The sequence below is a fragment of the Parasteatoda tepidariorum genome, chromosome 6 (genome assembly GCF_043381705.1).
Source record: "Parasteatoda tepidariorum isolate YZ-2023 chromosome 6, CAS_Ptep_4.0, whole genome shotgun sequence".
Classification (NCBI taxonomy): domain Eukaryota; kingdom Metazoa; phylum Arthropoda; class Arachnida; order Araneae; family Theridiidae; genus Parasteatoda; species Parasteatoda tepidariorum.
In genome coordinates this window covers 35,528,555-35,541,778 of record NC_092209.1, presented here as the reverse complement: position 1 = coordinate 35,541,778, position 13,224 = coordinate 35,528,555, and the positions used below count along the sequence as shown (strand labels likewise).

The following is a 13,224-nucleotide window of genomic DNA, read 5'->3' as shown; positions in this document are numbered from 1 at the left end:
ATTCAGGGTGATTCGTTTTTTTTTTGCATACTGTACTTGAAGTAGGCGTTGAGCTGATAGCTGAGGTTCTGAAAGAAGAACTATAACAAAAAAAGGTGATTTAAAAGCAAAATAATTTCTTTCGTTTGCTTTCAAAATTTCATTAGTACTCGGAAATATCAGTCAAAGAAATATCTATCAAAATCTGTCAAAATGAGTTCAAGCTATATAATTTTGAATTTTCAAATATTTAAACATTTGTAATTAGTAATATGCTAGTTTTTTTTTTCATTCCCTTTTAAAATTCAATAATAATTTGTAACTTTCAATATCTTCATAGAGGAAATTAGTTTATAGGGAATTAGTTTATTCGCATAATCTTTGTTATTTATGTCCCAAAGACAAGGATACGTTTGAAAAATTTCAACAACAAAAAATACATATATCACTAGAATTCCATTTAAAACTAGTCATAGTTAGAAGATTAAACCAAGTTTAAATTTAAAAGATAAAAATTCAGGATGCGTCAGAATCAACTCGTGTATTTTGTTTACTAAATGTTTGCTAGTTAAGGTTGAAAGTATTTGGAAACTACTATATGACACGTTTCAACTAATCTGGTTGCTCCACTAAAGTTGAAAGGTTTTAACTTCAGTTGCTAGTTGAAAGCAGGTTGAAAGCAACCGGGCAACCATCATATGACACGTTTCAACTTCACCGAAACCGCTACTTGCATTCAACTAGGTTGCCTCGTGTCATATTGCCTTAACACGATTGTCAACTAGTCAGATTTTTAGCTCACTGGAGGAGGAATGTGTGGCGGCCACTATATATATATAAAGCTTTCCAACTCACCCTGGATTGGCAACCCTTCAGCAGGGTCCGATTCAGGTGAGCCACAGGTCTGCTTAAATTTAGAATAACGGGCAACCCGGCACGAGCGGTACTACCGGGACGGCCGTGTCACTATATTAACAGAAGTATACTTCAATTTACTTTACATTATCTTTATTGAATATACTCATGTAAATATTTGTTTTTTTATTCACCATGTCATTTCTTGTATATAGTTTCTTTTAGTAGTATCGTTAAATTTTACTTTATTGTGCATACTAATTTCTTAATCTAAACTTGATTATTTGAATATTTTAAATCTCCTTATTAAATATTACTAATTGCCTTTTATGCTTATCATTATGTGCATTATTTATTCACTATATTCACTCCTGACAATGGAGATATTCTCCACTAATTTTCTTCGTTGTAGTTCATTTACGTCGCTCTAGAGCTGCACAATGGGCTATTGACAACGGTCTGGGACAGGGCCGTCTTAATAGCATGCAGGGCCTCCGGGCAAAGAAATGTTTTAGACCCTTATAACATGTCATACTGCTTAAAATTGAACTAAAAAACTTCGCATACATAAAATAAAGCATTTTTAACATATGCAATAATTTGAACAAATTTAAAAGCATTAAATTCGTTTTTAGTACACCCAAAAAAGATGAATTCACATAAAAATTTCATTGGAATGTAGAAAAAAAGATTTCGGTTGCCTTTTTAAGTTTCTCTGCTGATAAACTATTCAGATTATTGTTGTTTGCAAGATAATCGATCACTATTTGTGTAAAGAAAAACAAAATACACACTTTATACAATATAATATATTTATTTTTAAAAATATATATAGATAGTTTTGCTTAGTCTTAGTTTTTTTTAATACAATTTGTAAAAAGAAAGATTCTTAAGGGTCCCCTGAGTGCCTGAGGCCCTCGGGCACTGCCCGGGTGTACCCATGCGTAAAGATGGTACTGGCTTGGGAAACATCCCTCAGGATGATTCGAAGACATCCCATCGCAATTTTGATCCTCTGCAGAAGGGATGGTACCCCCGCTTCGGTAGCCCGACGACCTGCATGCGAAGTCGAGCATTTACGGTTGAACAGTTTAACGAGAATCAATACCGCACACCCTCGGTCCCTACACAGACTGATCCAAGTGGTCACCCACCCGCACACTGACCGTAGCCAGTGATGCTTGACTTCGGTGATCTGCTGGGAACCGTGTCTTAACGATCAGTCCACTGCGGGACTCGTTTTCTTATCAATTTATTACTTTAACATACATTATGCCTAATCAACTCATGACTATGCAGTATCGATGAATCGGCTGGTGGCGATTCATCGATACCCTGGATTTGGGGGTACAACTTTTTCTATAGTGATTAGAGCATCCGACTACAACTCCAGCGGTCCTTGGTTTGAAACTTGCCGGCAGCCAACAAACATCTTTCTCATACATTCTCCTCCATAAGTTTAACGCACAAGAATTCAACTTAAATAGCTCACCTATTTTGAACATTATAGTTTTTTTTTTCTTCCAATGAGCTGCATTATCGGTCTTGCCGATGAGCAGACCTAGTGCGTTCTCCAGAGATGGTATCCACTCTTTCAGGACCACCACAATGGGTGAGATACCGTTGGTCATGTTAATTTGGACGTCTAGTTTCTGCCACACTAGATGGCAGCACCGAGACTCTATTTGGATGCTAAAGTGCACTAGGAATTTAATTTTGCCGGAAATGCCAAGAGCCAATAAGGCACTCCAGGGATCTTTTACATGCCGCATAATCATACGACATGGCCGCTGAGGATTTTCTGCATCCCGAAAATCCGGTGTCTGGGCCGGGGATCGAACCCGCAGACTTGGGCTCAGGAGGCCGACGACAAACCAACTGCGCCACCCAGCCACCTAGTACATTATAGTATATGTATGTATTATAGTACCTTAGATTATAGTAGCACATACAAACATGAAACATGATTTGAGAAGAAGAAAAAAAATGTACTATATTGTTTTGAGAGTATAATAATAAATTTTCAAAATAAATAAATAGATGAGACAATATTACCACACTGCCACCACGGTTCCAACACATGTTTCTAGGTACGACGGGCGAAATAAAATTTGGAGTAGGTTCACTAAAAGGCTTGACTAGAGGATAATCTTTTGAAGATAGAAAAGTATCATTTGTGGGAGGTGGCGCTTTGATTTTCATATCTAAAGTACTTGGAGGTTGAAGAGTTCCCAAATCCCATCGAAATGTTTGCCAGGAATCATTATTACAAGGAGATTCTTCCCTAAAATTAAACAGTGAAAAATTTTTCTAAGTTCTTATTTTTATATGGATGTTTATGTGTCGTTTGTTATTTAAATAATTCGGCTCTTTGCAAAAACAGCAGCAATCATGTTGGTATGCGCCAGACTAATTGGAAGTTATAAGTATTTTCTAATCAAAGTGACATTTTCTAAACATACCTTTAGGCTAATTAGAAATCGGTCATTGCTAAATCAGTCTGATTTATTTCAGGCAGTTTGCAATAAGCTCAGAGTAATGAATGCTTATAGCAAACAGCCTTATTAGAAGTTTATTGCAATAAGCAAATTCAATTTGATTGGGTAATTGCTAGTTAGCTTTAAAGACATATCGGATGAATTTATTCGGTCCAAAAATATCAAACAGATTAGAAAAAGTCTTTTTCCATTAGCTTGGCACATTGTAAAATGACATCTGCATTTGAAAAAAGCTGGATTTTAGTACCCTACGGCACATAAATTACATTCATTACAATTATAAAAAAAAAGAAATTGGGAAACTAAGGATTAATACAGATTTAATATTACGATCTTTAAAAAACAAAGTTAATGTCAAAACCTTGAAGAATATCGAAAACTTAAAGAATGTCGAAGGCCAAATTGTCTAACCCGATTCTTTACTAATAGCTACTTACATTTTACAATGCGGCAACTGGAAATCTACAGCATGTTCTAATCAACCTGACATTTTCTAGGCTTATTACAATGAGCTTGCACACCTTTAGGCAAATAGAAAATTGTCATTGCTCAGTCTATGCCTTTCAGTCAGTTTACAATAAGTTCAGAGTAGAAAGCAGCCTTATTAAAAGTAAAGTTGAGATAAGCTTTTTATCTGCTTGAGTAATTAACCTAACTAACCTAAAGGCATATAGTCGGAATGCAATAAGCCTAAAAATATCAAACAGATTAGAAAATACTGAACTCTTTTATTTTCCATTAGCTCGGGGCATTATAAAACGTAGTCTACATTTGCAAAAAGCTGGATTTTTCAATTAGCCTACCGCACATAAATTACATTCATTACAATCAGAAAAAAAAGGAAATTGTGAAATTAAGGATTAATTCAGATTTAATATTACGATCTTTAAAAAATACAGTTAATGTCAAAGACTTAAAGAATGTGGAAGGCCAAATTGTCTAACCCGATTCTCTACTAATAGCAACTGACATTACAATGTGCCAGGCTAACTGGAAATCTACAGTATGTTCTAATCAACCTGACATTTTCTATAGTCCGTTCAACGAGAACTGAGAGTTGAAGTAAACAAAAGGGTTGATGTTTGATCGCCAACGTTTGCCACTTTAACGGTTTCTTCGCTGAATGGGCGATTTCATTTGAATCGACAAAGCTTTCGCTTTTATAGAAAAACGAAAACGATGTTTGGTTTTTGATACCTTAAAATTAGATAAGAAAGTGCAAAATTAAAATATTTTCATGAAAATACGTTTCTAAGTGTTTCAGTAAACACATAATTTTATTTTAAGAATAGTTTTAATATATATTTATATTTCTTTAAGTTTTGATTAAATTAGTTTTAATATATTTTGCATAAATATCTATGAAAAACATAACTTTTATAATTCCATCGTAAAAGTCGTATAGAATTGAAAGTTATGTTAAAAAAATACTCTTTTATTTTCATAATTACAATTTTTTTTTAAATTTATTAGAAGTTAAATAATATTTAAAATAGTTTTATGTTTCACCGATTGATTTAAAAATATATTAGAAGGAACTGCATTTATTTGTATTTTTAAATTGTTAATTATCTTTATTTTTCTAAGGGAAGTATTACGAAAATAATTACACTAAAAGAAACTTGGAACTTTTTTATATGTCTCACAAAATCTTTTGTTAAGAAAAATATACCCACTTAACCTATAAAAAAAAGCAGTTTGTAAACCTCGAATTCAATAGGTTTTTGAAAAAATAGAATCAAGTGTCAAAATTATTTAATTTTACGTAACATTTGAATTTCTGTACTTAATTAACAACTGTACCGATAACGAAAATAATTATATTAAACTACTCAGAAAAGAACAAAATTTTAAGAATTACTGTATTAATGATCAATTAATCATGGATAATAACGAATAATTATATCATTAAAAAGTAAAAATGAATCCTCGTCGTTTGAATTGATATTTATTTTGAATGCACTTCCGTTTTATAAATGTTCAATATTATTTCTTTCTCCGCTTTACTTATGTAAGATTTCTTCTGTCGTTTTTTAGGAGGACTTAAATCCATCGCTTTATTTTCCATATTACTCATGAAACACTTACAAAAAGACACCACGGCGAAACAAACAACCCTCTAAAAATAAGAGTTTTTGCTTGTCTGATCGGCGCTATTTGTCATTATTCCGGCGCCAAGTAGACAGCTGTATTGCGCCAAATAGCACGCCGCTTTGTTTACTTTCGAGCTTGTTTACAATGAGCTTGCACACCTTTAGGTAAATAGAAAATTGCCAATACCCAGTCAGCTGATCTTCGATAACGATCTTTCTTCGTTAACGATTCATCAGGTTTTGATAACGTTTTTGATTGCTTTTTTTCTTGTTCATATTTTAATATGTAGCCTTTGAATATCATGCGTTTATTTCATTTTTTAAAAAGGTACTTAAAATTTGGATTAACGACAGTGTTTAAGTAGCACATTGTATATTATTTCATTCAATTAATAAAGGCTAATCTGAGATTATATAAAATATATAATTATAAAGTTGAAAATATTGCAAGTTTAATCATAATGTTCAGACGTTTCTTGTTACCGTGAAAGTTGATTTTGCATTTAATTATAATAAACTTGACTTAACTGAAGGAGCTACATTGTTCCCTTTAGAACAATGAATGCTAAGTTCGCAGTTAATATGCGATTAATAAGGATGGCCAAAATGAAAAATGGATAGGTTAGTAGTGTCAGTTAACCCTTTGACGCAGAATTTTTATTAAACGTATTTTTCATACTTTTTACATTATTTTGTATTAATTTAGGTCAAAATATTTGAAAAATATTATATTTAGCATTTTAATATTTTTTGGTTGTGAAGTACAACGTGAAACACCGGTGAATTTTCCTGCATTAAAGGCTAAATCTTCCAGGCAAAGTTCCCTTCCAGACAATAATTTTTTAAATTTTGCACTTATTTAGATCTAAGAGAAATAGTTATCCATCATTGAAATTTCTTTAATTTACAAACTCAATTATTTATAAAGTTTAGAATAGGAATGAAAATCAAATGTATTTCCAACTACTTTTTTTGGAGTTTTATATTTCAGACAAATACAATTCTGATAATCTAACTGATTTTTTTTCGTAACGATTATACTATTTTTTTTTATAATTAAAAAAGACCAAAGGTAGTACTGGAATAGTTGAGTGCGTAGTCAACAATGCTAAACAGTATAATGAAAAACTCTTATTTGACCTTACAAACAGCTTTCATTAACTAGGACCGATACCGCGTACCCTCGGTCCCTACGCAGGCTAATCAAAGTGGTCACCCACCCTCTTACTGACCGCAACCAGGGATGCTTAACTTCGGTGTTCTACTGGGAACCGTGTCTTTACAATCAGTCCACTGCGGGACAAAAAAATATAATATTATATATATCTAATTATATATAATATTGAATATATATATAATATTGATCTAATTAGAACATCAGAATTTTTTTTTAAAAGAGCAACCATTGTTCTATCTGACCCAAAGAAATATAAAGTAGAAATAAGAGGACTAATAAAGCAAAAGGAGTGTACCTCACATTATGCATTACTTTACATTCAAATAAATGCTTTCTTGTGAACTGATTAATCAGTTATACACAGTGTGGTGCACTTCTCTTACTTTACGGTATAACCCTTCTGCTGTATTTCTGACGCAATTCCATGTTTCCACCTTTCTTATGAGGCAACCTTTATATTTTTAACTAAAGTAGTATATAAACACATTTTGAAATAATGGAAAAAGAAATGAGTTTTCAAAGAGTGTTTATTTTTTGTAATATGAAAAAAATAATCTTACGAATCAGATGGCTCTGAATCACTCAAGCTTCCAAGTCCAGATTCACGTTCTTTCCAAGTTTTGTACTTTTCAATTAAGTCAATAACGCAGGAATTTTTCTTAGCTTTCCTTATAAACTGGAATTTCAAAAGCTCTTTTGCCGTTGGTCTCTATGTTAAAAAAAAATATATGAAAATAAATAAATGTTTCATACTTTGTTATACAGTTTCTTAAATTGCGTGTTCAAATGCAACTTTAACAATCCATGTTAAAATGCAGTTAGCTCATCTTCAGAACTCGAGGGAAGCTAACCATATCATGTGTTGCATGGTGGGAAAAAGAACTTACAAAAAATAAATTGCAACAGGATTATAACCCATCACTCCTCTACCACATTTTTGAGTATATCAGTATACTTTATTTTCACTGTCTGCTTATATTAGTTTTCCAATCAACCCGTCATTGCTGCCAGTTTTATATTTACAATNGTATAAATATATATATATATACACAACAAAATAAACAAATACAAAAAAACACGAAGAAAACCAAGAAAAACAATAAGTATCATTTATTGCGCGTAAGCTGCAAGTAAACAGAACTCATTAGATAGGTTCAAAATGATGATAAACAAAGGAAAATTACAGACACATGAAAGAAAAAAAAAGGGGTGGGGGAGAAAAAAAATAATAAAAAAAAAAAAACAACTGGAAAAAAAAAAAAAAGGATACAATTTTTTTTAAAAATCCGGAAAATAAAAGATATAATCTTTTCATCAGCCCACACGATTATATCCGCAAAAAAGAGTGCTTTCTGATATTGTATCAATATAGCCAAAGCAAAATATATTAATACAATAGTGTGAGGTTTCTCCCCCCCCCTTTTTTTTCCATATGTCTGCAATTTTCCTTTGTTTATCTTCATTTTGAACCTATATATATATATGTGTGTGTGTGTGTGGCTGTGGATGGTTGTTTACAAATTCTCGACTAGAAATGACCACAGTGCTGACGTAATATATTCTAAGTGAATGATGGATCATGGGTTAGAATCTCTTTGCCATCGGACTAACCGTGTGAGTTTTCTGTAGTTTTCCTCTCCATGTAACGTAAATGCGTGTCAGTTCCATCAAATTGTCCCCAACTAATATTAGTTTGTTCCAATGTTTGATCCAAGAGTTTCCATGTCTTCTAGGTTGAGTTCAAAGTTACGAGACTACGGAATTAAACTTTGATAGTCGTAAACTCAGAGTTGGGTCGGCTGTTCAACCCTGATTATATAAATAAAAAAAACGAAGAGTACGAAATAAACCTAATTAGAATTGGTCGTTGCTGTTCACAATACAATGAATCTAAATCTAATTGTCGTTTTATTTCTAAAAATCGAGACCAATATTTCACTTGTTTTAGAATGCACGAAACTTAACTCACCAAAGCTTTCCACAAGGGAAAAAAGAACAATAATAATCACCATTTTCCATCTTAGACTAGAATTATGGATAACCTAATAAATGTTTCCCATTTTAATGTCTTATTTCTGCTCATAAGTGTAAATACATTTAGTCAAATGATGTATAAGTTTAATATATGTCTGACTTTAATATTACAAAGACTAAAAGCCAGGTTAGTATGTATCAATAATAATATTTTAGCCTAGTATAAATTTTAAAATAAGACGTAAAGGAGAATGTACCATTTAAAAAACACTATTAACGAGAAATTAAAATTATTAATGGATTTCATAAGAAAAAAAAAATATGTAATAATTATCTCACATTTGCTGGGTCTTTATTAAGGCAAGCCTCTACCAGCTCTCGAAATGGCTTGCTATAGTTGCCATTCAGCTGTGGAGGATTACTTTTAGGGATGAGGAGAAGAACTTTCATTGGATGAAGATCAGAGCGAGGAGCTTTGCCTTTCGCTAATTCTATGGCAGTGATCCCTAAACTCCAAATGTCAGCCTAAAACAAAGTTATTAAATTAATGCTAAAATAGTACTGTACAGGGTGTTTCATAATCACCGCTCTTAAAGTATATTTAAGAATCTTTTTGAACCCCTTCGAGATTGACGAAAGGGGAAAGAAGCGCTTTCCCACATCCGCACATTTAGAGAATATACATACAGTCAAACCCCGCTATAGTGAACCTTCAAGGGACCAAAATCTCCGTTCACTATAACCGTGACTTCACTATATCCGTTCCGCAAACAATTTTAACTAATGGTTTCAAACTCCCCCTTTTATTACACATTATTCAAATAAATGATCAATAAAATGAAATACAAAAATGACTGAAACTAAACGCATCGAAACGAGCTTCATTGCTGGATGAAACTTGATGGTGTTACTAGCAAATGTCTCTTACCTCCTTTCAGTTTTTGATATTCAACCGGCTTTTCTCAAAAGTGATTCATTAAATTTTGAATAGTTTTTTCTTCTTTTTTTCTCGCTTAAACATTAATTTACAACCCCTAATGCGTAATATATTTTTAATTCTTTATTTGCTTAGATTTAAAAATTAAATATATTAAAGGTGGTTTTTAAAAAGGACCCTGTAGGACCTTGTGACAATAACAACGCAATACATGAATAGTTTCTGTAACAACTTCTTGTATTTAAAAAATTTATAAAAAAGGAGCAAACAAAGCAAAAATTAACTTTTTTAAGCAAAATAAATAAATAAAATTGTTTTTTTTTAACATTTCTGACTAAATATTTCAGAATGGTGTTTGAATTGAAGTCAAAAATTAAATATATTTTGCGATATGATCTCCTTTTCACAACTGTACTAGTGGGAACGCTAATCTCTTTGTTTTACCAAAGTTGCAGCAGAATATCTACATTATTTTATAATAATTTCGCTTTTTATTGCTAGTTTGGCGATTTTTTAAAATTAAAAATAATTCATGTTAGATATACTAAAGTTAAAAGTTTGAAAAAAAAAGCATTAAGTAAGCATTGAATATAGTTTGAAAGCTGAATAGTTTGCAAGCTTGGAATAGTTAGAAAAAAGCATTAAGTAATTTTAGAATTGTTTAAAGAGTGATTTAAAAAAGCATTAAGTAATTTCAGAATTGTTTAAAAAGTGACTTAAAAAAGCATTAAGTAATTTTAGAATTGTTTAAAAAGTGACTTAAAGCATTAAGTAATTTCAGAATTGCTTAAAAAGTGACTTAAAAAAGAATTAAGTAATTTTAGAATGGTTTAAAAAGTGACTTAAAAAAGCATTAAGTAATTTTAGAATTGTTTAAAAAGTGACTGAAAAAAGCATTAAGTAGTTTCAGAATTGTTTAAAAAGTGACTTAAAAAAGCATTAAGTAATTTTAGAATAGTTTAAAAAGTGACTTAAAAAAGCATTAAGTAATTTTAGAATAGTTTAGAAAGTGACTTAAAAAAGCATTAAGTAATTTTAGAATTGTTTAAAAAGTGACTTAAAAAAGCATTAAGTAATTTTAGAATCGTTTAAAAAGCGACTTAAAAAAGCATTAAGTAATTTTAGAATAGTTTAAAAAGTGATTTAAAAAAGCATAAAGTAATTTCAGAATTGGGTATAATATGAAAAAAACACAACTACTTCGATTTAGTAGGAACAACATATGACGCAATGCTAAACGAATGGAATTTAGTTGTTGTTTATTTAGTTATTGTTATTAGTAGTTCTTGTTATTTGTTTTAGTTGCTGTTGTTTATTTAGTTGTATTTAGTTTCAATAACTTTTCTTTATAATGCAATAAAATCTGGCGAGCAGCTATTTAAACGATCGAACACTTCGTTTGTTTATTTGTGGCTTGAAGTTAGGCTCGCAGAAAATGCCGTTCATGGGTTAAATTTAGTAGGAACAACACAACCTGTGACGTAGGCTATATTATACCCAATTGTTTAAAAAGTGACTTAAAAAAGCATTCAGTGATTTTAGAATTGTTTAAAAAGTGACTTAAAAAAAGCATTAAGTGATTTTAGAATTGTTTTAGGATCCTTATGTGATTTTAGTTTTAAAAAATGCAATATTTAATTGCTGAAATGATTCTATACCTTAGAATCATAAGCTGAGCGGCATATTACTTCAGGAGCCATCCAAAATGGTGTACCAACTAAGGAATTTCTTTTGCTGGTAGTGTTTGTAAGTTGTCCAGCTACACCGAAATCTGCAAGTTTCACCTCTCCGATCTCTGACAGAAGAATATTAGCAGCTGTAAAAACGTAAAACGGTCAGAACAATGAATTTACTGAAATCACTGTTTATGATTTAGCAAATGAATAAGAACCTTTAATATCTCGATGTACTTTGCGTTCCGAATGTAAATAATCAAGGCCTTTCAGAACATCTCTCAACACAATAGCTATGTGGATTTCTTCAAACTTGGTCGCTTTCATCAGATCCAATGCAGATCCACCTCCGAGATATTCCATGATAATCCATAATTTTGGCCCCTATTTAAGCAAGTAATACATGAATGATTTTAACAATTTATGACAACTTGACTTTGTATACTGTGTATACAAACACAGAGCGTTGCGAAATCACTGGCTTTAATGCATATTTTTTAGATTCCTTGATAAAAATGAAGAAAAAAAGAGCATAAAATTAAAAGGAAGAAACTTAATAATCAGAGTCGCGATGACTCAGGGGTTAGAGCGTTCACCTTCCAATGAGACCGGGTTCGAATCCCAGTCGATACGAGTTCCGCATCCGGCTTGCACCGACCACAGTGCTGACATGAAATATCCTCAGTGGTAGATGGATCATGAGTTAGAGTAGACGGATCATGAGTTAGAGTCCCCTTGCCGTCAGGCTAACCGTGGGAGGTTCTCGTGGTCTTCCTGTCCATGTAACGCAAATGCGGGTTAGCTCCATCAAAAAGTCCTCCACGAAGGCAAATTTCTCCCAATACTCGATCCAGGAGTTCCCATGTCTTCTGGATTGGGTTCAAAATTACAAGGCTACGGAGTTGAACATTAGTAGTCGTAAACCTACAAAATTGGGTCGGCTGTTCAACGACGGTTATATATAAAATAAAAAAATAAATAAAAAATAAAAATTTAATGTTCAAGGAATCGGGATAGCCTGGTTGGTAGGGAACTGGCCCCGTGCCCAAAAGGTCGTGGGTTCGATCTCTGCCGGACGGAGACTCCCCGTGTAGTAAATGGTGACTGATGCATGTTAAATCTGTCGAATTTCAAGTCCTCCATGTTCCCGTAACAAATCATACCTCTGGGGGTACTGATCCAGGAGTTTCCTTGTCTTCCGGATTAATTCAAAATTACCAGGCTACGGAGTTGAACATTAGTAGTCGTAAACCCAAAATTGAGTCGGCTGTTCAAAGACGGTTATAAAATAAAACTTTATATTCAAGCGATGAAAAAAGAATGAAAATATCATCAAAACCTGACGAATTTAATGAGGACGACAGGATTAAGAGCATGCAAAACATTTTCGATTACGAGAAGAAAGTAAGAAGGAATGAAATACGATTATCAAAAGCATCTTCAAGGCTACCAAACTGGTTTCAATGTTTATGATCCCGCCTTCCTTAATAGCTAGTTTTCAGTTTTTTATAACTTTTTATTTGAAGTGGATACTTCGAATGTCTATTAAGGGCAGAGTTTACGAAACACTCTATATTTTGTTGTTTGTATCTGATAATCTAACTATTTCACGATTCCAGCTGTTCAGCAATGTTTCCATAAAAGGAAAGCCCATAGCTTAGCCATGTTGATACGTTGAAATGAAGCATTGTCTAATAATTCTAGAGCTTCGAAAAAAAGAGAATAACTAAACAATAATGATAATAAATCCTAGAAATTACAACTTTACGTTATTAACTCCTAGTTCCCAGGAAAAAAATTCTTCTTTTGTTTTGTTTATGAAATATGACTGAACAGTGGAATCATTTCCTTGCTATAATAATTTGTGTTTTTTTAAAACATACTATATTTTACAACTTATTAAACTGAAATTTGTATGCGACTTCACTATTTATATCTAGCTTCTATTCCATTTTTGCCTAACCAACAGAGGGCGCTGTATTAACTCACAATAAATTTGATTATACCACTTGTGCTGCCTGCCACACAAGTGATTATA

The 13,224-nt window shown here is 32.2% G+C and overlaps 1 protein-coding gene across 1 annotated transcript in view; it reads right to left on the bottom strand.

The window, feature by feature from the left end:
* LOC107441289 (serine/threonine-protein kinase 26) overlaps positions 1-13,224 on the bottom strand; it is a 28,505-nt gene that overhangs the window by 9,039 nt on the left and 6,242 nt on the right. Inside the window, exons 3-7 of the mRNA XM_071182231.1 lie at positions 11,405-11,570; positions 11,172-11,329; positions 8,916-9,101; positions 7,163-7,311; positions 2,890-3,118 (exon numbers count right to left, since the gene is read on the bottom strand). Of these exons, the coding sequence (XP_071038332.1) occupies positions 2,890-3,118; positions 7,163-7,311; positions 8,916-9,101; positions 11,172-11,329; positions 11,405-11,570 (888 nt within the window). The remainder of the gene's footprint in view (positions 1-2,889; positions 3,119-7,162; positions 7,312-8,915; positions 9,102-11,171; positions 11,330-11,404; positions 11,571-13,224) is intronic.